The 25,133-nt window shown below is 46.4% G+C and overlaps 1 protein-coding gene across 1 annotated transcript in view; it reads left to right on the plus strand.

Moving 5' to 3' along the window:
* FLII (FLII actin remodeling protein) overlaps nucleotides 1–25,133 on the plus strand; it is a 59,108-nt gene that overhangs the window by 33,030 nt on the left and 945 nt on the right. The window contains exons 14-29 of the mRNA XM_079953674.1: nucleotides 1,434–1,613; nucleotides 2,989–3,071; nucleotides 5,428–5,502; nucleotides 7,409–7,492; nucleotides 8,963–9,134; nucleotides 10,608–10,712; nucleotides 12,158–12,349; nucleotides 12,997–13,185; nucleotides 14,925–15,064; nucleotides 15,536–15,794; nucleotides 16,295–16,449; nucleotides 16,744–16,804; nucleotides 19,402–19,530; nucleotides 21,283–21,389; nucleotides 23,240–23,345; nucleotides 23,975–24,040. Of these exons, the coding sequence (XP_079809800.1) occupies nucleotides 1,434–1,613; nucleotides 2,989–3,071; nucleotides 5,428–5,502; nucleotides 7,409–7,492; nucleotides 8,963–9,134; nucleotides 10,608–10,712; nucleotides 12,158–12,349; nucleotides 12,997–13,185; nucleotides 14,925–15,064; nucleotides 15,536–15,794; nucleotides 16,295–16,449; nucleotides 16,744–16,804; nucleotides 19,402–19,530; nucleotides 21,283–21,389; nucleotides 23,240–23,345; nucleotides 23,975–24,040 (2,103 nt within the window). The remainder of the gene's footprint in view (nucleotides 1–1,433; nucleotides 1,614–2,988; nucleotides 3,072–5,427; nucleotides 5,503–7,408; nucleotides 7,493–8,962; nucleotides 9,135–10,607; nucleotides 10,713–12,157; nucleotides 12,350–12,996; nucleotides 13,186–14,924; nucleotides 15,065–15,535; nucleotides 15,795–16,294; nucleotides 16,450–16,743; nucleotides 16,805–19,401; nucleotides 19,531–21,282; nucleotides 21,390–23,239; nucleotides 23,346–23,974; nucleotides 24,041–25,133) is intronic.

The following is a 25,133-nucleotide window of genomic DNA, read 5'->3' on the forward strand; positions in this document are numbered from 1 at the left end:
CACAGTTTAAAAGGCTATAGATTGTTTAATTAGCGTGGGAGAAGAATAATATTTTTGCCTGGCACCTGAAGAGATGTAACGAAGGCACCAGCCGAACTCTCCCAGGGAAGAGCATTCCACAAACGGGGAGCCACCACAGAAAAGGCCGTTTCTCATGTTGCTGCCCTCCAGTCCTCAGAAGGACTGAAAGATGATCGCAGGGTCCAGGTCCTTTCATATGGGAAAGAGGCGAACCTTGAGGTATTGCAGTCCTGAGACTTAAACTGTCACGGGTTCCCCTAAAGCTGGGAGCTGTAGTTTGCTAAGCGGGCTGAGAGTTGTTAGGGGGTGCCCTCATAATAGGAGTCTCTTAACGACTCTCAGCACACTTAACTACAGCTCTCAGAATTCTCTGGGGGAAGCCATGGCTGTTTAAAGTGGCATTCTAGTATTTTATGTATTGTGAAGGTGGCCATGATCTCCCAAGGATAAGGAACCTGTGACCCTTCAGATGTTGTCAGGACTAAATAATAATAATAATAATAATAATAATAATAATAATAATAATTTATTATTTCTACCCCACCCATCTGGCTGGGCTTCCCCAGTGACTCTGGGCGGCTTCCAACCAAAGATTTAAAATACGTTAAAACATCAGTCATTAAAAACTTCCCTAAACAGGGCTGCCTTCAGATGTCTTCTAAAAGTCAGATAGTTGTTTATTTCCTTGACATCTGATGGGAGGGCGTTCCACAGGGCGGGCGCCACCACCGAGAAGGCCCTCTGCTGGTTCCCTGTAAGCTCACTTCTCACAGTGATGGAACTGACAGAAGGCCCTCGGACCTGGACTTCAGGGTCCAGGTTGAACGATGGAGGTGGATGTTAAGTTGTGGGTTGACATAGCAGACGACACAGCGATTTCTCCAAGTAGCTCTTTATTTTGTAAGCTGGAATAGAACTGACTGCAAACAGCTCAGCCGGCCTGCTTTTATAGGCAGCCGGCTGTCATCATTGTAGCAACAACAGCCCAGGGTTTCCCGCCTAAAATAACTGACGTGGACCTGAGTGAAAACTATCTACAGACCTGAGTGAAAACTATATACAGTATCCCCCTGCTGGCCCAGGGTGAAACTTCACTACATAACAGTGGAGACGCTCCTTCAGGTATACTGGGCCGAGGTCAGCACCAACACTTTGAATTGTCCTCGGAAACATACAGCTCCCATAATCCCGGACCTTTGGCCTTGCTGGCTGGGGCTGGTGGGAGTTTGAGTCTGACAACATCTGGAGGTCCATGGATGCCCTGCCCTTGCCACAGGAGTAGACAAAAGTTGAACTGTGCCTGGTTTGATGCCACCATACACAGGTCCCTAACCCAAAGCGACCTTGAGGGCAGGGAAGGTTTGTTTTTGAGCTTGCCCGTTGGTCCAGCTGCAAACATTTCTTCTCCCCAGACTTTCCTAGACGATAACGGCTCACTGAACTGGGAGATCTACTACTGGATTGGCCAGGAAGCCACGCTCGACAAGAAAGCCTGCTCTGCCATCCATGCGGTCAACCTGCGCAACTATCTGGGCGCTGAATGCCGAAGCATCCGGGAGGAGATGGGAGACGAGAGTGACGAGTTCAGCCAGGTAAGCTCCTTCCTCTCTGCAGGTTGCTGGCTATATCTATCTATCCCCTTTCGGCTTTTTAAAAAAATAACTTTCTTTTGCAATTGTTTTTATTGATTTTCATATATATTTATTCATTCTTACAATATGAGTAGCCTAAAACTCTCAGGATTACACTTCCCTCTACCCTTCTTCTGGTTTTCTTGTTTCCACACTATAATATTTACACATTGATTTATATCAGCATACTGTTCATATCTATACATAGCTCTTTCTATTATCTCATATAGAATGCTCCAACAATTATACGTTGTAAGGTTTATCTCAAACCTGCCAATGTTCTTATATGTAAACAGTGTTTCTCAAGTTACAGTGTTTCTCAAGGTAAGTTATAAATTTCTTCCAGTCTTTTTGGAACGTCTGGTCGTGCTGCTCACTTATTTGTCCAGTCAGCCGGGCTAATTCTGCGTACTCTACCATCTCTGTTTGCCATTCCTCAATACATAAAAATTCACAGCTGAGTCCTCAACTCTTTATTACTGTGCTTGGCTTTCTTCAAGTTGGGCTGTGTCTAAAATTTGCCATTTAGGTTTTCAAACCTTTTTTGTAAACTCAGTTTTAGAAACTGTACCTTTGAGTCCTCAATCCTTTATTACTGCGCTTTGCTTTACCTAGGTCGAGCTAGGATTATAATACTTCAGAATTTTTGGGAGTTTTATCCCCTTTCTTTGAATTTGGTCATTTAAGGTTTATGATTTCTCTATTTCCTTCTGAGGAAACTGAATAGTTCAGTGAAACGAGGTTTGTAGCTGGCATCCCGTTAAGGCTTTGTTCAATTCTAGGTTTTCCTCATTTTTTCCTTAAACTTTTTGATCTTTATTGTTAAGTTGTGGGTTGACATAGCAGACGACACAGCGATTTCTCCAAGTAGCTCTTTATTTTGTAAGCTGGAATAGAACTGACTGCAAACAGCTCAGCCGGCCTGCTTTTATAGGCAGCCGGCTGTCAACATTGTAGCAACAACAGCTCAGCGTTTCCCGCCTAAAATAACTGACGTGGACCTGAGTGAAAACTATCTACAGACCTGAGTGAAAACTATATACAGTATCCCCCTGCTGGCCCAGGGTGAAACTTCACTACATAACACTTATTATTTAGTTTATTTCTATAAGATAATATTTCTAGTTGATTACTTCTCGTTTCAGGGATTTTCATGGTATTTCATTTGTTTTGTGTAATTCCTTGATAGTCGGCAGATCTTGATGTTTCCATCCTTGAGCTATCAAAACTCTGGCCGCCGTTATCGCATACAGAAATAGTTTTTTGTCTTCTTTTGGTATCTCATCCAAATGGATGATGATGATGTTAAAAAAATAACTTTCGTGGCTGTTGGCAGGTCTTCGATCACGAGATCTCCTACATTGAAGGTGGGACGGCCAGTGGCTTCTATACAGTGGAAGACACACACTATGTCACCAGGTAAGAAATGATGATGTCAGGGAACTGCTATCAGAGCCAGAGGAGGAGGGAGGGCTCCAGAGGGATGCCGGAGAGTGTCCCAGGAGGGAGAGAGGCAGCCCATCTGCTGGGGAAGGAAATCAGTGTAGCACCAGTGGAGAAGGGGGGCAGATGGGGGAATCGGCGAGGTGGCTCCATGACTCCTCGCCGGAGACCAGCGGGGAGAGCACGTGTCCTCCGCTGCCCACACCCTCCCTGCGCAGAAGACTTCTGCGCAGGGAGAGTAGGCGGAGACTAGGCGTCAAAGAGCTTCTTTGCTGGAAGAAATTCAAGAAACGCCCACTGACGGATTCTGCCAGCGATTGAGGCAGCCACGGATGGGTGGCTGTCCGGACAGAAAGGGTTCACCCAGGTATCCCAGGCAAGTGTTGCGACGACTCACGCACGAGCAACCCCTAGAACCATTACAGATGATAATGTCCCCTTTTGAGACCTGGTACTTCTTCTGTTTTTAATATTTCTATCCAGGGCACAGCACCCAAATCTCGTTTTGCTTTTGTGTGAGGAGAGGGTGCTTCTGAGCCCATACAGAGTCCTTTTTCTGCTAGCCCTAGAGTATTTGGGATTACTGGGTGCAACTTTCAGGTCAAAGGTGTTGCGTTCTGAAGGCAAAGGAAAGGACTGGACCTTGATTAATAAAATAGACGCAAGGCTTGGCCAGCAAGACTCTGGGAGGAAGTTCGAATTTCACCACCCCCTGACCCAGGTCGTTTTATTCACAAAAGAACTTTTTACACAGTGTTTGTAAGAACCAATCAGATTTCCTCTGAGCATTTCAAAAAACCCCATGTGGGGATAAAACCAGATCAGAGGAAGCCTCTTAACTACATGCATGAATACATGTTTTAGGATAAATAAAACAGGAATCAAGGAGGAATGCATTTAGCAAACCCCGGAAGGTCATAAACAGGCAGTAAACAGGAAAGAGAGAGATAGGCATTTACCACTTCCATGTGAACTTTCCTCCTGGCCTAAAGATTAACAAAAGCTACATCAAAGCTACCTCCTGTCTTTATGGCCCAGGATGCCTGGTCTGTGTAAAATGCTCTATACCTGACTGTCAGGCAGAGAAAAAATGGCAGAGGTGCAGAGGCTTGTGGGATTGAATCAGAACTCATGTCAAATGACCCAAGCCCAGTCAAAGCCATGCTTTCATCGCTGACACAATGGCTTGCTTCATTTTTCATAATTCCTCATAGCAATCCCACCTGACCTCACCACAAAAGGTTGTCTCTTCTGACTGGGCCTCAGTCTGCTGCCTCTTTAAAGGCTCACTTGTAATTTAGCAGATCCAGATATATATTTTTTGGAAGATGCTCTTATGACTCCTGGCTCTTCTCCTTGTTCCCCTCTGTTTCTGAATTGCGGGGGACTAACACTACTAACACTACTAACACTACAGGGACGCAGGTGGCGCTGTGGGTTAAAGCCTCAGCGCCTAGGACTTGCCGATCGAAAGGTCGGCGGTTCGAATCCCTGCGGCGGGGTGCGCTCCCGCTGCTCGGTCCCAGCGCCTGCCAACCTAGCAGTTCGAAAGCACCTCCGGGTGCAAGTAGATAAATAGGGACCGCTTACCAGCGGGAAGGTAAACGGCGTTTCCGTGTGCGGCTCTGGCTCGCCAGAGCAGTGATGTCACGCTGGCCACGTGACCCGGAAGTGTCTCCGGACAGCGCTGGCCCCTGGCCTCTTAAGTGAGATGGGCGCACAACCCCAGAGTCTGTCAAGACTGGCCTGTATGGGCAGGGGTACCTTTACCTTTACCTAACACTACTAAATTTCTAATTTTTCATTTGATTATTCTGCCTAGAGGCAGATGGAAGAGGACATCTTGGCCATAGCAATAATTTTGGATTGGGGTTGATTCAGCAGTACGAAAAACTGATTTGGTCAGAGAACAGGAGATTATCAGGAATGTCTCAAGTTCTGACAGCAGGTTAATAAATAATGTGGGATGCAGGAAAGATTTGTGACTTTAAGATTGTTTTGAATTTGGGGGAAACTGTTTAGCTTGTAATTCCCCTTGGTGGGGCAGTGCCCTGATAGATCAGTCTTCTCTGCCTAGATCTTTCTAGTGTAAAAATTATATGACAGAGGCCTCCAAACCGCCAAGTTTTTTTGCCCCAGAGCAGCCTCTCTTGATCTAGTGTCAATCCATTTCCTCCTCTGTGCTGGCCGTTTTCAAGGACCTCTTATTTTAAGGAAGATGGGGAAATCTTCATGAATTGCAAAACTTCCAAGACCTTTGGCCAACAGACCCATTGGTGGATTTAAGTTTCCCCCTGTCATCTAACATTTTCGCCCTCCAATTTCAATGTAGGCTTTACCGCGTTTATGGAAAGAAGAACATAAAGTTGGAACCGGTACCTCTGAAGGCAGCCTCTTTGGACCCTCGGTAAATATTTAGGGCGATTCTCTTTTGGAAACGGGATCCTCTAAAATCAGCAATTTTGGGGGAAACTAATCCCTAAAATATTATGTATGGCTGCGTTGGCATTCTAGGCCATCTGTCTCATAGGAAGTCCTCAATCAATTCATTACATTGGTGGAGCTATACATGCAAAGGCATCCTTGAATTGGGCTAAGGAGTTATTTTTTTCTAAGGTCCACCAAGAATTTCTTTTAAAGAACGAGAAAACTTTAACTCCACGTTAGTGTTTGCTATCCATATTTGAGGGAGTAAACCATAATATTAAATGCAAGGAATTGGTTTGTTCTTTATTGATTGTTGCGCAGCAATCTGGAGTTCGGAGATGGAAATCCTTGGAAAATTTAGACAATCCCTGCTTGGCATTGGGATGTTAGGACTGTTGCACTCTCAGATGGGGAAATGGCACAATATAGCCGGCTCCTGATGCCACCTGGGATGATTTTATTTCATACACGTCTTTCCATGGAGGCGCAGATTGCAGCTATAACAAAGGCGGCATTTTTTCATCTCCGCCAAGCTAAGCAGTTGGCTCCTCACCTCTCTCGCCCTGACATAGCCACTGTGATCCACGCGACAGTCACCTCTAGACTTGATTATTGTAACTCACTCTATGTGGGGCTGCCCTTGAGACTGACCCAGAAACTCCAGCGGGTGCAGAATGCCGCAGCGAGACTCCGTACAGGGTCCTCGCCGCGGGATCACATTCACCCAGTGCTTTTCCAGCTGCACTGGCTCCCGGTGGAGTACAGGGTCAGGTTCAAGGTGCTGGTTTTGACCTTTAAAGCCCTATACAGCCTAGGACCCTCGTACCTATGGGACCGCCTCTCCTGGTATGTCCCACAGAGGACCTTACGGTCTTCAAACAAAAACATCTTGGAGATCCCGGGCCACAGGGAGGTTAGGCTGGCCTCAACCAGAGCCAGGGCTTTTTCGGCTGAGGCCCCGATCTGGTGGAACGCTCTGTCACAAGAGACTAGGGCCCTGCGGGACTTGACATCTTTCTGCAGGGCCTGCAGGGCCTGCAAGACAGAGCTGTTTGGCCAAGGCACAGTCTGACCCCCTCCTTTGGTAATCCTCACAGAACTCTAGCCCAATGGTTGCCATTAATTTGACTCTGAATTGATTTTCAAATGAATTGATTTTAGAATGTTGTGTTACTTTTATTGTTGTTAGCCGCTCTGAGCCCGGCTTCAGCTGGGGAGGGTGGGATATAAATAAAATATTATTATTGTTATTATTATTATTATTATTTATTACATCTTGTGATAATGTACAAGGGCATCTCTCAATAGCAGCATCAGAAATATGGAAAGTGAGAGATGATATTCAGTTTCCACCTGTGGCTCCTAGAAGCTGTTGGTATGTGACAGCAGCCACACCCTGGGAATGGCTTGGACTGGCCAGCTAAGCCAGATGAGGGTAGCCTATGGGTCATAAACCCTCAGTGAGTTAGAGACTTCCCCTGCAAGATGTCCTTCTTGCTACGTTAAAACTCTATCATTGTGTTCGTATTTATTCATCACATTAATCAGTCCTCTATTCTAGAATCATTGCATTAATGAACTCAGTCAGTACTTATCCAAAGATTTCCATTGAAGTAATACTGTACAATATATTCTTCAACACGCTTACGTTCCTTTCTTAATTCTTGTTTTGATTGCATTCTAATTGACGCTGTCATCTTGGCTAGTTCGATATATTTGCAGAATTTGATTTGCCACTGTGACATTGAGGGAGTCTCCTCCAATTTTTGGCCACATGTACTCTTGCGGCCGCTGTTGCGTGTAAAAAAACTCTGATGACCTTGTCTTTAGGGTCTTTTCCTTTCTTTATCTCCAACTTGCCTCTTTTTTGGGACTTTTTTTTCAAGGTTCGTCTTCCTGTTGGACCATGGCCTGGAGATCTACATCTGGAGGGGTAGCCAGGCCACGCTGAGTGGCACCACCAAAGCCAGGTAACTCCTCAAGCAAGGAGAGGGTTGTGGTTGATGTCAGTAGCTTTGGGTCTTTGGGTGATGTCTGTGGTAAACTTTATTTGAACTGCCGATGCCATTATCATATTTTGTTTATTTTATTTGTACTTTATTTCCTAAAATTTATACACTGTTTCTTCGTAGCGACAAAAACCCTCAAGGCAGTTTGCAAATGAAAATGAAAAAAATCAATCAAAATGAGTAACAACACTTTAAAACATTCAAGAAATTAAAACCAGCAGTAAACTAAAAACAGATTAAAACACATACAAGCATTCCAGACATCTGGGTAGACTTGCCTTTAAAAAAAGGTTTTTAGCAGGTGCCAAAATGTGTACAGTGAAGATGCCTGACGGATATCAATAGGCAGGGAGTTCCAAAGTGTAGATGCTGCCACACTGTAATAAAAATAAAAAATTATTGCTTATACCCTGCCCATCTGGATGGGTTTCCCCAGCCACTCTGGGCATGTTCCAACAAAATATTAAAAATACATTAAAACGTCAGACATTAAAAACTTCCCTAAACAGGGCTGCCTTCAGATGTCTTCTAAACATAAGGTAGTTGTTTATTTCCTTGACATCTGATGGGAGGACGTTCCACAGGGCGGGTGCCACTACCGAGAAGGCCCTCTGCCTGGTTCCCTGTAACCTCACTTCTCACAGTGAAGGAACCGCCAGAAGGCCCTCAGAGCTGGACCTCAGTGTCTGGGCTGAACGATGGTAGTGGAGACGCTCCTTCAGGTATACTGGACCGAGGCCATTTAGGGCTTTCATGGTGAGTACCAGCACTTTGAATTGTGCTCAGAAATGTCCTGGGAGCCAATGTAGGTCTTTCAAAACCGGTGTTATGTGGTCTTGGCGGCTGCTCCCAGTCACCAGTCTAGTTGCCGCATTCTGGATTAGTTGCAGTTTCCAGGTCACCTTCAAAGGTAGCCCCACGCAGAGCGCATATAAGATTGATTTCTTACAAATAGATATTATGCAGCACCTTCAACCGTGTCAGCGGTCAAGTGGGCATGTCATGGGTTAATGTCATCTCGCATGCAGACTGCCCCCAAGTTGTTTAAGGGCTCCGTAGACAAATAATACATGGATTTTCACTGTTGATTTGCTTGCCATGAATTGTGCTTACTGGAAACTGGTTATGTGCCATTTTTATATCCCGGCCACCTTGAGGTTATTACCTGTGCGGATAAGATCTGTTTGTAAATTTTGTTTCCAGGTGTTTTGAAGCGTTTGGTGGTTCAGATGTATTGTTTTGCTGCTTCGTCGTTCGACACCCTGGACTCTTTTGGGAGGGGAGGGGTGGAAGTGTATTAAGTAAATGAAAAATCAAACAGTAATTGGAGCTGAACCCTTGTTACAATGCAGAGCAGGTGATCTGCTCCTCTGAGCTCCCGTTTCTCCTTCCCTGAATCAGTCTTCCGCTGCGTTCTTCCCCCCACCCTAGGCTTTTCGCAGAGAAGATCAACAAGAACGAGAGGAAGGGGAAGGCAGAGATCCTGACCGTCAGTCAGACGCAGGAGGCGCCCGAGTTTTGGGAGGTCCTGGGGGGGCAGCCGGATGAGATCAAGCCCAACGTCCCAGATGACTTCAAGCCTCCCAGACCTAAACTCTACAAGGTGAGTTGGTGCAGACACCTGTCACACCCAGGGTGGATAAAAATCAATGATTATTTTTTTTTGGATTTTTGTTTTATTTAAATTGGATTTTATTTTTCATTTAAATCGGATTTTTAAAATAAAATGCTTTTGGAGGAAAAATCTTTGTAAATATAGTTTTCTATTTAAGTTACATTATGGTCCAGACTCCAAAGGCTATTCATCAGGAAATAAAGATTTGTTTTCAGTTTTTCACGTGTGCTAAAGCTCAGTCTCAGTTTCTTATCTTTAATTGTTTAACTGCATCAGTTAGCAAACATGGATACATATGCTATAATGTTATTGTTTTAGTTAAATAAAACATTTAAATGATTATTTTTCTCCTTCCAGTAAAATACAGCAGAAAGGTTGTCCAAATATAAACAGTTAACTTATTAAAAACCTGACAATAATTTCATAGTTATCTGTCTCTGTATTTCTAATACAGTGGTGCCTCGCAAGACGAAAATAATTCGTTCCGCGAGTCTCTTCGTCTTGCGGTTTTTTCGTCTTGCGAAGCACCCCTATTAGCGGCTTAGCAGATTAGCGCTATTAGCGGCTTAGCAGCTATTAGCGGCTATTAGCGGCTAAGCGGCTATTAGCGGCTTAGCAGCTTAGAAAAGGGGGGGGGAGCGAAAAAACTCGCAAGACTCGCAAGACGTTTTCGTCTTGCGAAGCAAGCCCATAGGGAAATTCGTCTTGCGAAGCGCCTCGAGAAACGGAAAACCCTTTCGTCTAGCGGGTTTTTCGTCTTGTGAGGAATTCGTCTTGCGGGGCACCACTGTAGTACAGTCATACCTCAGGTTGAATGTGCTTCAGGTTGAGCGCTTTTGGGTTGCGCTCCACGGCAACCCAGAAGTAATGGACCGCGTTACTTCCGGGTTTCGCCGCTCACGCATGTGCAGACGCTCAAAATGATGCCATGCGCGGAAGCGGCAAAACGCGACCTGCAGACGCACCGTTGCGTCTTACGTTCTGTTCAGGATGTGAACGGGGCTCCGGAACAGATCCCATTCGCAACCTGAGGTACTGCTGTATAACCAAATCAGTAATTTTTGATATGACTGGAAAAACTACTCTGAAAATTTACTATAAGCCTTCATCTGGTTGTAAATATTAAGATTATACCAGCAAGAATGAGTCTTTTGTAAAGAAAAAAATGATTTAGATAAAGTCTTACTGACTAGTGATTTAAATCAATTTGATTTAAATCAATTCTACCCTGGTCACACCCAAACACTTATAACAGCTCTCAACACCCATAACAAACTACAGTTCCCAGGATCCTTTGCGGGAAGCCAGGGATATATAGAGCGGTATGACGCTGCTTTAAAAGTATGGGGCAGAAGAGACACCGGAGCAGGAAAAGCCTTGCCAGGTGGGCTTTTGATTGCTCCCTTCTCCCTGCTAACACCCTTTCCCCCCTTTCTCCTTCCTTCTCCCGTTCTCCCACAGGTCGGTTTGGGTTTGGGTTACCTGGAGCTACCCCAGATCAACTACAAGCTTTCTGTGGAACACAAGAAGAGGCCCAAAGTGGATCTGCTGCCAGAAATGAGACTGGTACACGGCTCTATGTTTCTATATATATATATATAGAGAGAGAGAATTGTAGAATTGTAGAATTGGAAGAGACCACCTGGGGTCATTTAGTCCAACCCCCTGCAATAATAATAATAGTAATAAAATTTATTTATACCCTGCCCTCCCCAGCCAAGACCGGGCTCAGGGCATCTTAACACCCGATATAAAAACAAATTAATTGAAATACAACTTAAAAACAAGATTAAAATGCAACATTAAAACATTAAAATACAGCCTCATTTCAATGGAAACTCAAATCAAAAACTTATGCAGGAATGGGATGGGGAGAGGGAATATAGGGGGAAGCTCTACTCTCTCCCAGGAACACAACTGCATCAGGGGACCTATTTATTTTCATTTCTTTTTTTTTTTAAATAATATTTATTACTTTTAAAACTTACAGAAAGGAAAAAGAAGAAAAAAGAAAAAAAGAAAAAAAAACAAGAAAAGGAAAGAACAATACAATACAATATATAAACAATACGAAACACAACAGTAACCTAAACAAAACAAAACAAAAACAATTTAAAAACATACATTGTACCATTTCAGTAGTCTATCTTTCATACCCTTGTTTCAAGGACCTCCTCTCACCTCCCTTTTTGTATTCCACTTCTATTAATTGTTTCAGCAATTCCTATCCATCTTTCTCTGTCATATAAATATCTTAACTTATTTTTACCTTTATTTTCCATCAATACTATAATGCTTATTTATGCTTAACTCCTTATAACATTATGGGACGCAGGTGGCGCTGTGGGTTAAAGCCACAGTTTGAATCCCCGCAGCGGGGTGAGCTCCCGTTGCTCAGTCCCAGCTCCTGTCAACCTAGCAGTTCAAAAGCAAGTAGATAAACAGGTACCGTTCCGGCAGGAAGGTAAACGGTGTTTCCGTGCGCTGCTCTGGTTTTGCCAGAAGTGGCTTAGTCATGCTGGCCACATGACCCGGAAAAACTGTCCACAGACAAACACCGGATCCCTCGGCCTGTAAAGTGAGATCAGCACCGCCACTCCAGAGTTGTCTGTGACTGGACTTAACTGTCAGAGGCCCTTTAGCTTTAAAGTGCATTATACAAATGTGGCACTAGATGGCGCTGATGAGCTAATGGCAAATTCCATATATATTTTACAACTTTATTTTAAAAAGGGTTTTCACACCGTTTTTTGTATCTGTGTAGATTCAGCCATAGTAACTTATGTCTTTGCCATCTATGGGAGGGCATTTATTAGGGTGGGCACCACTACTGAGAAGGCCCTCAGCTTACACAGCTGCTTTGAAATGGGGGCAGCGCATTTCCAAATAACTGCCATTCCGACGGGCCCTTTGGGCAGTTCTGGCACCAGGCCTTGAGGAGCCACCTAAACGGATCTTGGCAGCCGAGCAAGGTGAATCGAAACCCTTCCTTCTTGTCTCCCCTTCCGCAGCTTCAAAGTCTGCTGGACACAAAGTCCGTCTACATCCTGGACTGCTGGTCTGACGTTTTCATCTGGATCGGCCGGAAGTCTCCTCGCCTCGTGCGCGCCGCTGCCCTCAAGTTGGGCCAGGAGCTCTGCAGCATGCTGCATCGCCCCAAACACGCCATGGTGACCCGCAACCTAGAGGGCACTGAGTGCCAGGTAGGTGGGTGGACGGGTATTTATTTACAGCGGAACCTCGGGTTGCAAACGTGATCCGTGCGGGAGAAACGTTTGCAACCCGCAGCGCCTCGTCTGCGCAAGGGCCAAAACCCGGAAGTAACCCGTTCTGGTACTTCCGGGTTTTGGCGCGTCCATAACCTGGAAACGCATAACCCAAAGCGTCTGTAACCCGAGGTACCAGTGTATTCATTTTTTAAAAACCCACATTTGTTGTTGTTGTTTAGTCGTTTAGTTGTGTCCGACTCTTCGTGACCCCATGGACCAGAGCACGCCAGGCACTCCTGTCTTCCACTGCCTCCCGCAGTTTGGTCAAACTCATGCTGGTAGCTTCGAGAACACTGTCCAACCATCTCGTCCTCTGTCGTCCCCTTCTCCTTGTGCCCTCCATCTTTCCCAACATCAGGGTCTTTTCCAGGGAGTCTTCTCTTATCATGAGCTGGCCAAAATATTGGAGTCTCAGCTTCAGGATCTGTCCTTCCAGTGAGCACTCAGGGCTGATTTCCTTCAGAATGGATAGGTTTGATCTTCTCGCAGTCCATGGGACTCTCAAGAGTCTCCTCCAGCACCAGAATTCAAAAGCATCAATTCTTTGGTGATGTCTGTCCTTTTTTGCCCCCCCCCCCCAGGTCTTCAAGTCCAAATTCAAGAACTGGGATGATGTGCTGAAGGTGGATTACACCCGCAACGCAGAGTCGGTCAAGCAGGCGGACGGCCTTTCAGGAAAAGTTCAGAAAGACTTGGAGAAAAAGGACCAGATGAAGGCTGACCTGACAGCCCTCTTCCTGCCGCGCCAGCCCCCCATGCCGCTAAGCGAGGTAGGTCTCGGACAGAGCGGGTGGCTGGGCCGAGATTCTCCTCTGCAGATTCTCCTCGCGTGAAGCAGAGGCGTGAGGGGGTCTCAAATCTGCCCTGCTGCTTCCTGCCCCGGTCGTCGTACGACCCCAAACTCATTGTACTCAAACCAAGGAGAAAATTCCTACGTGGAATTCTTTAATTTGAAGACTCTGCCAGTGAGCCCCTACATGCCCCCTGAGGTCTGTAAAATTCAAAGCGTTGGTGCAGACCTTGAAAGCCCTAAAAGGCCTCGGTCCTGCGTACCTGAAGGAGCATCTCCTGCCCCATCGTTCAGCCCTGTCTGTGGGTCTCAAAGCCTCCTTTCCCCCCATTTTGGAGAGGGGAGGTTATGGGTTTGTTTTGCTCTTCTTTTTATTAGGAATTTTGGGTTTTTATCTTGTATTTGTGAGATTTAACGTCCGGCACACCTCTGCTGCGACTCAGTGCTTCTCCCGGCGTCTAGCAGAGTATAGCGATGAGCGGAGTAGCCTGTGTTGAGGAATCTCACCCATGCAGAAAAACACTACGTACACAGCTTCTTTCTAATCTAAGAAGCGTTTATTTACAGCAGAGAGATATATCAGCAGTCCGGGAGACTGCTTTTCCCACAGTATTTTTATGCTGTGAACCACCCTGAGATCTTCAGATGAAGGGTGGTCTTCTATTATTATTATTATTATTATTATTATTATTATTATTATTAACCATAAGACACACCTAGTTTTTAAAGGAGGAAAAGGGGGGGGGAATATTCTGAATCAAATGTTGTACTAAACTATTTTAGTAATAAACTTCCTGTATATCAGAGTGATATAGGGACGCAGGTGGCGCTGTGGGTTAAACCACAGAGCCTAGGACTTGCCGATCAGAAGGTCGGCGGTTCGAATCCCCGCGACGGGGTGAGCTCCCCTTGCTTGGTCCCAGCTCCTGCCAACTTAGCAGTTCGAAAGCACATCAAAGGGCAAGTAGATAAATAGGTACTGCTCCAGTGGGAAGGTAAACGGCGTTTCCGTGCGCTGCTCTGGTTCACCAGAAGCGGCTTAGTCATGCTGGCCACATGACCCGGAAGCTGTATGCCGGCTTCCTCGGCCAGTAAAGCGAGATGAGCGCCGCAACCCCAGAGTCGGTCACGACTGGACCTAATGGTCAGGGGTCCCTTTACCGTTACCTTTACATCAGAGTGAAAGGGACAGGAGCTGTATGTTTCTGTAGCGTACGCACTCAAGGAGCGACAAGCGGGGAGGCAGCACACCCCCGGACGAACCCAACACAGGAACTCCAGCAGCCTCCTCTCGTATAAGCGGCTCCTCTTCCACTTTGCTGCTTTAAAGTGAGCCACAGAGGGGGGAAGGAAGGGGAGCCCGCCTGTCCGTCCGTCCCTCCTCCCCAGCTTGCTTTAAAGCAGCAAAGCTGGACAGGAGCCACTTACACCCATGTAAGCGGCTCCTCTCCCGCTCCTCTCCCGCTTTGCTGCTTCAAAATGAGTCACGGAGGAGGAAAGGAAGTGGAGCCATGTATCCTCCTCCGGATCCCACCGCTGTCCATAGGCATTCACTCCATAAGACGCACAGACACCCCCCCTTACTTTTTAGGAGGAAAAAATGTGTCTTATGGAGCGAAAAATACGGTAAGTGACACCTCTTCACTGCTGCGTTCAGTCTTCATCTTAGTTCTGCCATCAGTCCCACTGCAACTTAACTCTTTCTTTCTTGGGGGGCAGGCAGAGCAGCTCATGGAGGAATGGAACGAAGACCTGGATGGCATGGAGGGCTTTGTCCTGGAAGGCAAGAAGTTTGCCCGCCTTCCTGAGGAGGAATTTGGGCATTTCCACACCCAGGATTGCTACGTCTTCCTGTGCCGGTAAACAGGCCCTTGTTGTCCCTCACCCACCCACCTCCACAGGCATTGCCTCCCTCTTTATTTCCCTTCTCTGTCCAGTCCGATCCAATGCAGAATCATGGAATTTGTAGAGTTGGAAGGGGTCCCCCAAAGGTCATCTAGTCCAACCCCAAGCACTGCAGGATTTGGACCAAGTGAGAGTGTTTCCGTTGTGTCTGGAAAACAAGCCTATGGAGCTGACTTATACTGAACCAGGCCACGGGTCTGCCTGGGCCCTCCACACCTCTCAGTCCAGTCCTGGGGGCTCTCCCCAAGCCACACCGCCTTGGCCACACCCCTTCTCGCTAGGCCACACCCCTCGCCGGTCCTGCTTGGCTCCGCCTTTGAGCCCTGCGGTGCAGATGGGGCTTGCGATCCGCGCTGAAGCTTCCTCGGGAGGAGGGAGCAAGCTGCCACCATCACTGAGCGAGACTGTGCTTTGTGCCTTCAAAGGTACTGGGTCCCCGTGGAGAGTGAGGAGCAGGAGGAGGAGGAGAAGAAGAAGAAGAAGAAGAGACCCGAAGGAGCTGCCGAGGGAGAGGAGGAGGAAGAGGAGGAGGAGGAGGAAGAAGAAGAGGAGAAGCAGCCCGAGGAAGATTTCCAGTGCGTTGTTTATTTTTGGCAAGGCAGGGAAGCCTCCAACATGGGCTGGCTCACGTTCACTTTCAGCCTCCAGAAGAAATTCGAGAACCTTTTCCCTGGGAAGCTGGAGGTGAGCAATTTCAGTGGTACCTGAGGGTCGATTTCAAAAAAATCCACTGTGGAAGCTATTATGTCCCTGTGGAGACAGCAGTATTGAGTCAGTGGCTCATGTGCTTCTGGCTTGCACTCATTATAAAGAAATGTTAAATTGATTGTAAAACTAATGAAATGTATAAACTTGAAAAGTATAAATAAAAGGGAGGGAACATGGCCGGCTGGAACCCAGAACAAAGGCACTCTGCACTGTGGTTATTTTAGTCAACCACTTAATATAAGAGGAATCGTGGCCAGGGATGGTACTGTACTTTTCTGTGTATTAGACGAGGGTTCCCATGATGTTAAAAGGGGGCAGTACACACTTTCAGTGCATATTGTTGACGTGCGATTCCCCCCCCCCCCCATTTTCTTAAGTTTGAGTCCCCCAGAATTGGGGGCATCTTATACAAGGGGGCGTCTTATACACGGAAAAGTATGGTAATCCTCCTCGGCTCCTCCTTCCATCTGTTTCAGGTCGTGCGGATGACTCAGCAGCAGGAGAACCCCAAGTTCCTCTCCCACTTCAAGCGGAAATTCATCATCCACAAGGGCAAGAGGAAAGCGAGAGATGATGGGCTTCAACCCAGCCTCTACCACATCCGTACGAACGGCAGCGCCCTCTGCACCCGGTGAGTGGCTCTTCCCTCTGGCCCCTTTAGGTCCCTTTACCTTTCCCTAGCTGCCTATATTAAGTCTTAGCAGCGCCTTTGTCCCCATCACAATTGTGGGTCTTTCCATCAGGCTAAACATACTCTGCCTCTTCACTTGTTCCTTAGAGGACGGTTTCCAGCATTCTCGCCAACTTCCTGGTTGTTCTTCTCAGAAATGGGCATAATCACAATGGCAGGTGTTAACTTTCACCTTTTCTCTGTGTGTTGCCGATTGCTATTGAATACCTTTTTTTCTTCCCCCTTTCTTCCCAGATGTATCCAGATCAACACAGACTCCGGCCTTCTCAACTCCGAGTTTTGTTTTATCCTGAAGGTAACCTCTTTGTCAGTGTCTAAGTCTAATACTTTATAGTCTGGTTTTCAAATCCTGTTCACCTTTTAAAGTGGAATTAAACTCCTTATAGGATTTTATACTGCTGCTTTCTCTAATATGGGATAGCTTTAGCATACTCAGGAATCAAAAGTTTTGTGTCTCTCTTGTAGGAAATGCAGTGCTTTTTTTCTAAAAAAATATTTAGGGGGTCCTCTCATTTTCCGATCGGACGCAGGTGGCGCTGTGGGTTAAAGCCTCAGCGCCTAGGGCTTGCCGATCGAAAGGTCGGCGGTTCGAATCCCTGCGGCGGGGTGCGCTCCCGCTGCTCGGTCCCAGCGCCTGCCAACCTAGCAGTTCGAAAGCACCTCCGGGTGCAAGTAGATAAATAGGGACCGCTTACCAGCGGGAAGGTAAACGGCGTTTCCGTGTGCGGCTCTGGCTCGCCAGAGCAGCGATGTCACGCTGGCCACGTGACCCGGAAGTGTCTCCGGACAGCGCTGGCCCCTGGCCTCTTAAGTGAGATGGGCGCACAACCCCAGAGTCTGTCAAGACTGGCCCGTACGGGCAGGGGTACCTTTACCTTTACCTCATTTTCCGACTCATATTGAAATACTGCCCCTTAATGAGGCCAAACTTAGATTCACAAAATGTTTAGGGGTATGCGTTCCCCGGGGGGGGGGGAGCACTGAGGAACGTCCAGCATTCATAAGGACTAGCAACTTGTTCTTAAAAATGAATTCATTGAATTTTTGTGGCTTTTCTTGCATTTGGCAAGTCACAGAACCTATATTGTGCAACATATTCACTAATCATCTTTTAAAAGGTGCAATGGAAAATTTTGAGGCCTCTTTTCCTTGCTTCTTGTGAGTGGTGATGCACACACTTGCACACACTCCTGGATCCAGAAATCTGCAACCTGGATTTAAGAAACCATTTTGGATTGTATTTAACAGTTCTCCCTTAGAGAGCATTCTGTTCAAGAGCGCCCTTTTCAGAACAGGAAAAAACGAAGATTGATCTGTCACTGGCCACAACCGTAGTGCCAGGTCAACCTTCCGACATCTGTGATTCCCCCCCCCCCCTATTAACATTCTTATTAACAGCAATAATAAAAATAAAATTGCTTGGCCGCTTTTCCCACAAAACTGACACAAGGCAACTTACAAAAACAAAAACAAAAGTAAAAACAACCTGAAATACTCAACAGCAATATGCATAAATGAGTAGATCCAATTCAACCCTCAAAGAATGAACAGGAAATTAAGGTCCCTGTCATGACATCCTTCTATACTTTTGTCCCCCAACGTTGATGGTGAGGGGGTTGTGTTGGAAGTTTGGGGGCACCTTATTGTGAATGGTTAAAACGGAGTCAGAGATCTCTAAATTCCCTGTACTTTTGACCTCTTTGCTGACCTCCATATCTCAAATGGCAGGAAGATTCAAGGACAATCCAAGAAACATTTAAACATTTCAGTGTAGTATAGTATCAAAATACATATTTTATTTTTAGAATACGGATAGATATCTTTTCAAAATGAGAGCAAGAGCATCGAGTGATACTTAGGACAATCCTAGTTGTGTTTTCCAGTGTATTTCTTATTAATTAAAAATTCCATGTGGTGCAGGCAAAACATTGTTCTGAAAGTGTGGCCCAGAGAAAAAAGTTTGAAAACCACTGGTTTACCAGGGGTCAGCAAACTTTTTCAGCAGGGGGCCGGTCCACTGTCCCTCAGAGCTTGTGGGGGGCCGGACTATATTTTTGGCGGGGGGAAATAAATGAATGAATTCCTACGTCCCACAAATAACCCAGAGATGCATTTTAAATAAAAGGACACATGTAAAAACACACTGATTCCCAGGCCATCCGCAGGCCGGATTGAGAAGGTGATTGGGCCAGATCCGGCCCCTGGGGCTTAGTTTGCCTACCCATGGTTTAGACCAGCACCTCTTCCAGGTATTTAGACCCATACCTGTATCCTGTTTTACAACTTCCTCACACTTCCACCTCAAGATGAGATGTCACTTTTAACGACCCCCTGAGAGAACAGAGGAACTAGCCTGGCTGCCTTTGTTTTCTCCAGAGAAGTTAGTTCGGTTGGAACTAGACACCTTTTCCCAGCCTAGGTATGTGCTTCCCATAATAAACTATCGTCTTCTTGCTCTGCAAGCATCTCTTTGTGTGCAATAGCAGCAGCCAAAGTCCACCCTGTCATCTACAACTTCATTAACATCTATCTACAACACCACTCTAGTATCTCTCAGTATTGTGAATAACACCGAACTTACCTTTCGTTGGTATCTTCATGAACTTTATCTAAAAGGCTGAGTTAAGCATTTGAAAAATCTATTGAAACCAGCCATTGTAAGTTCATCTTAGACTGGGTAGTTTGCAAGTCTCTGTGGCTTTGTTTAATGTTTTGTATTTTTCTCAGAAGGTTGATAAAGAATGTATAATTATTATTCTGTGTATATTAATCGCCAACGTGTTGCATGAGTCACACTACTACAAAGTCCACTCTTTGGCCGGACACACTGTACGGAAACTCTCCAGGAGGTTATAGGGTTCCCTTTCAACGTTTCCCCCCCTTTTTCTCCAGGTTCCCTTTGAAAGCACGGACAACCAAGGCATTGTATACACCTGGGTGGGCCGGGCCGCCGACCCGGATGAAGCCAAGCTGGCTGAGGACATGATGAACTGCATGTTTGATGACTCCTACAGCAAGCAGGTGAGTCAGAGCAGGAAAACAATGGAGGGGGGCCTGTGCGTGAGATGGTGAAGCGGACTGTTTCCCATCCTCTTTCCTTGCAGCCAGCTGCTGAAGGTAATGGGGACCTTTATATGTCCAGCTGTCCTTTGTCAACAACAAAGTGTTGAATATATGCTAGATGGTAATTTATGAGTTTGACCAAACTGCGGGAGGCAGTGGAAGACAGAAGTGCCTGGGGTGCTCTGGTCCAGGGGTCACAAAGGGTCGGACACGACTAAACAAAAACAAAATTTATGGACCTAATAGGTATCTAAAGCCATTTGCACATAGCAAAACATGTATTTTATCAAAGTAACTGTTGAACTGAAATACAATTAAGAAGAAGTACCATATTTTTTGCTCGGTAGGATGCAGCTGACCATAAGACGCACCTAGTTTATAGAGGAGGAAAGCAAGAAAAAATATATTCTTCGCAGAGCATGTAAGCGGCTCTCGCTTTTCTTGCTTTAAACCCTTCCGTCCCGCTTCACTGAGAAGCCAGCAGAGCAAGAGCGATAGCTGCGCAGCGCCTCTTGTTCTGCTGGCTTCTCAGCGAAGCGGGAGGAGGGAGCTCTGAGCAGAGCCTGGCAGCGGCTCTTGCTGGCTTTTCTGGGAGGTGTGGGAAGGGACAGAGGGCAGCCTGTCAGTTTCTTCTCCCACCTCGCGGAAAAGCCCCCAAGAACTGCACACACGCTCCGCGCGGCTCTTTAAAGGGAACGCTGAGCAGAGCCTCCCGCCTGCATTCGCTCCATAAGACGCACACACATTCCCCCTTACTTTTTAGGAGGAAAAAAGTGCATCTTACGGAGCGGAAAATACAGTATATTAATAGTGAAATGCAATTAAGAAGTATATTAATAGTGAAATAGTTATTAAGCTCTAACTTAAAACAATTTTTTAATCCATACCAAACTTAATAATGCCAAACACATTGGCATTTGGCAATAACAAAAGTTCCTTTAGAAACACAATTTACAAATACTCGTAATTTTGGGGGGGGAAGGGGCCAAGAGAGTGGCTTGTTTAGCTTATACGTAAATCTGGCACTGCTCACAGCCTGCCCTGGTGACAAAGCTATCCCTGCCATCAGGCAGATTGGGGAAGGTAAATCGGGGGATTGGGCTGGATGACCTCTGGGGAACTTACGGTTTGCTCTGGGTGCTCACGCAGCCTGCAGGGGTTTCTGCTGGTGTGAGCCCGAACTGAATCCCATCTGAAGGAGAGATCCATTGAAGGCCGCTAGCTGGGACATCTCTGTTCTGCCTTCACAGTTGGTGGCAATAATGGAAGGGAGAGAGAGGGCTCTTGTGCTCCAATCCTGCTTTTGGTGGTTTCCCGGGGACATATGGTTGGCCCCTGTGAGAACAGGATGCTGGACTATGTGGGCTACTGCCTTGATTGCGAGAAGCCAAGTTACAGCGAACCAGGCAGAGGGCCTTCTCGGTAGTGGCACCCGCCCTGTGGAACGCCCTCCCACCAGATGTCAAAGAGATAAACAACTACCAGACTTTTAGAAGACATCTGAAGGCAGCCCTGTTTAGGGAAGCATTTAATGTTTGATGTATTACAGTATTTTTATATTTTTTTGGAAGCCGCCCAAAGTGGCTGGGGAAGCCCAACCAGATGGGTGGGGTATAAATAATAAATTATTATTATTATTATTATTATTATTATTGACCCAGAAGCCCTGTCTTACCTGCCTCAAAATGGCGACTCCCCCTTTTGTTCCAGGTGATAAATGAGGGAGAGGAGCCTGAGAACTTCTTCTGGGTTGGAATTGGTGCACAGAAGCCTTATGATGGAGATGCAGACTACATGAAGTATTCTCGCCTGTTCAGGTGAGCACTGTAACTCTTGGTCCTCCCCTCACTCTCTTCCTTCCCATGAAAAATATTTTACCTACTTCAGGTGCATTAGCATAAGCTTTGAAAACCAGGGAGGGGGGCATCGTACAACGGGGTGGGTGACCTGTGGCTCTTCAGAGTTTGATGGATTCCAATGCCCATCAGTTCCATCTTACACGGTCACCGTGGGGGGGCAGGGGGGTTGGAGACAAGGGCACCTGCTGTGCTGCAAGTTTCCTGACCCCTTGGCACTGAAGCCCCACTCAAATGACCGTAATGTTATTGTAGGGATGCAAGTGGCACTGTGGGTTAAACCACAGAGCCTAGGACTTGCCGATTTGAAGGTCGGCGGTTCGAATCCCCGCGACGGGGTGAGCTCCCGTTGCTCAGTCCCTGCTCCTGTCAACCTAGCAGTTCGAAAGCACGCTAGTGCAAGTAGATAAATAGGTACCGCTCCGGCGGGAAGGTAAATGGCATTTCTGTGCGCTGCTCTGGTTCGCCAGAAGCGGCTTAGTCATGCTGGCCACATGACCTGGAAGCTGTCTGTGGACAAAAACCGGCTCTCTCAGCCTATAGAGCGAGATGAGCACCACAACCCCAGAATCGGCCACAACTGGACCTAATGGTCAGGGGTCCCTTTACCTTTAATGTTATTGTGCCCTTCCTTCAGCTTCTAAAATCTCACGCCCTTCCGACATGCAATTTCACACAATTCCATGAAGTCACAAAGTCCAGCAACTTGCATTATAAACCTGATTTTTTTAATTAAAAAAAAACCCTCAAGCCATTCATAAGAAGCGTAATACAGTGGTGCCTTGCAAGACGAAATTAATCCGTTCCGTGAGGCTCTTCGTATAGCGGTTTTTTCGTCTTGCGAAGCAAGCCCATTGACAGCTTAGCAGATTAGCGCTATTAGCAGTTTAGCGGCTTTTAGCGATCAGCTGTTAAGCGGCTTAGCGGCTTAGGAAAAGGGGGGGGAAAGGGAAGAAAAAAACAAAAACGCAGGAACTCGTAAGACATTTTCGTCTTGCGAAGCAAGCCCATAGGGAAATTCGTTTTGCGAAGCGCCTCCAAAACGGAAACCCTTTCGTCTAGCGGGTTTTCCGTCTTGCGAGGCGTTCGTCTTGTGGGGCACCACTTTAGCTAGTCCTGTTTCCAGAGAGGTTACTCAGTTCCATCAAAGGCCATGGCCAATCGCCTTCTCAATCCGGCCCACAGACAGTCCGAGAATAAGTGTGTTTTTACATGAATGTGTCCTTTTATTTAAAATGCATCTCTGTGTTGTTTGTAGGGCCTGCCTGGTGTTTTTACATGAATAGAATGTGTGCTTTTATTTAAAATGCATCTCTGGGTTATTTGTGGAGCATAGGAATTCATTCATTCCCCCCCCAAAAAAAAATATAGTCTGGCCCCCCACATGGTCTGAGGGACAGTGGACCAGCCCCTGCAGAAAAGGTTTGCTGACTTCTGCCCTCTCCTGTTCACAGGGCTACAAATCCCAGAGAGAGGTTGAACAATCTCTCTCTCTTCCCAAGGAACTGTGGGACTCAGAGTTATTTGAGGGGGAACGTGGGTTTTCTAACAACTCTCAGCACCTGTGAAAAAACTGCAGCTCCCAGAATTCTTTGGGGGCTCCCAGAATTCTATGACTGCACAATGATACCTCTTTAACTATTGCGGCTTCCACCGAGGAACTCTGGGAACTGTAGTTTAAGGGTGCTGATAGTTTGGAGATTCCTTTTTTGCCAGGGATTGAACCTAAGACCGTCTGCATGAAAGCAGGTGCTTTGCCACTGAGCCACAGCCCTTCCCCATTTTACTGAAATTCTGGCCTTGTCTCTCAGGTGCTCCAATGAAAAGGGCTATTTTGCAGTGTCTGAAAAATGCTCGGATTTCTGCCAAGACGATTTGGCGGACGACGATATCATGCTCCTGGACAATGGGCGTGAGGTAAAGTTTTCGGCATGGGGGATTTATTGAGTCTTAAAAATACGTTTTTGGGTGTGAGGAATTCAAATCTGTGATTTTTGCAATTGGACAACAATTAGCTTGGCTAAATCTGCATTTGATGAACTAGCACATAAACAGCTTTCGGGAAACCAAATAATTTTAATTTTTGCCTTCTGAAAACGTCAGGTAATTAATAATAGCATATAACTGCAATTACTTGGCAATCCTTTTCCATGATTCCTGTGCATACCTTTTACTTACCAAGCAAAACTAAATTTTGTTAATTTAACCAAGATTGTCTCTTGATTTCCCAAGTTGTGTGATAACTTTTTAGCACCCCTCGTTCTGGGAGATTTGAAAGTTGAAAAATTCAGTACACCCTAATGGGGAATTTGGGGGTTGGGCAGCTCCTCCCAGCCTCTCAGAAAGAGGGGGGAGGGGAGGCAGGCTGCTTTTAGTGTTGTAGGGCAGATAGAAGATGGGAGCAAAATCTGTGAATCGGGACATGAGAGAAGACTCTTCCCCCTGCCAAATGATTATTTTGGGATACGTGTTTTAATTTTAATTTCTATTAAACTTGCGTTTTCAACCTATTCCAACTTTTTTCTCTTCTCCCCCCACCCCTGCAGGTATACATGTGGGTAGGAACACAGACCAGCCAGGTGGAGATAAAGTTGAGTCTCAAAGCCTGCCAGGTAAGGAAGAATGTCACAGTTGCCCAAAAATCCTAGGGACCCCACCCCCCAAAAAACTTGATTCAGAGCAAATTGCGTTTCATTCGTAGCATTGTATAGTTGGCAGGGGTCTCCTGCAATGCAGGGATAAGCAGCCACCCCACACGGGGATCGAACCTGCAACCTTTTTATAAGCACTGGGCTCTAACCGACGGAGCTATCCAGGCAGGGATAATTGTTGTTTTCCACGAATCCTAAAACTGGCTCATCATTGAGATCGCTCTGCTTGTGGAGCCTGGTCCAATGACTCATGGGGGTTGTGTCATGGTGTGGGGCAGGGACCGCAGCACCCTCCTTTTTTGGCTATTTGCAGGGGACCGTTTTTCAGTCGAGGGCCGCATTTCTGTTTGGAATCAGCCAGCAGGGGCCACATGCTGGCAGTGGGTTGGTGCCAGAGTTAGAAGAGAGCAGGGCAACCCCTTTTATTCTGCCCCTTCCTCCTTTTTCAACCACCCAATCCCCTTTCTCTCTCCTTGCCCAACCTCTTCCCCTCCCACGATACCAGGGTGAGGCCTGTGCCTCGCCTGTACCCGGCCGATAGGAGAATGCCAAGCCTAAGAGACAGGCAAGAGCGGTCTAAGAGCTGGATCAGGCCAATGGCACAGCAGGGCCTGAACACAACAGCATTTACCCTATATCACAAGTGTTTAGGTCATTAACGTGTTTTAATTTACTTTTGATTTGTATTGTTTTCGGTCCCGGACTCCCTTGGGGAAGAAGGTCGAAGTGGAAATGCAACCATTTTTTCCTCTTCCCTCCCTTTCCCTTGTCCTTGCGTGATGTGTTTTTAATGTTTTTGGTTTTTTTAAATAAAAAGATTGGCTTTTAGGAACTGTCTTGTTTAGACTGTACATTAAGCTGCTCCTGGGAGCCTTTTTGGCCGAGCAGCAATGCTTAAAATAAAAAGCAATGAAAATAATTAAATTTTAATTTTAAACTTGAAGATAGCTGGACAGGCTCAGCAGAGGTAGTATTGGGCCTGGCAAGCCCTTGGTGGCCTAATCTAACCCTTTTATATGTGTGGTGTAGGGAACCAGCATTTTGTTGTCTCCTG

This window comes from Podarcis cretensis (genome assembly GCF_951804945.1).
Source record: "Podarcis cretensis genome assembly, chromosome: 14".
Lineage (NCBI taxonomy): Eukaryota > Metazoa > Chordata > Lepidosauria > Squamata > Lacertidae > Podarcis > Podarcis cretensis.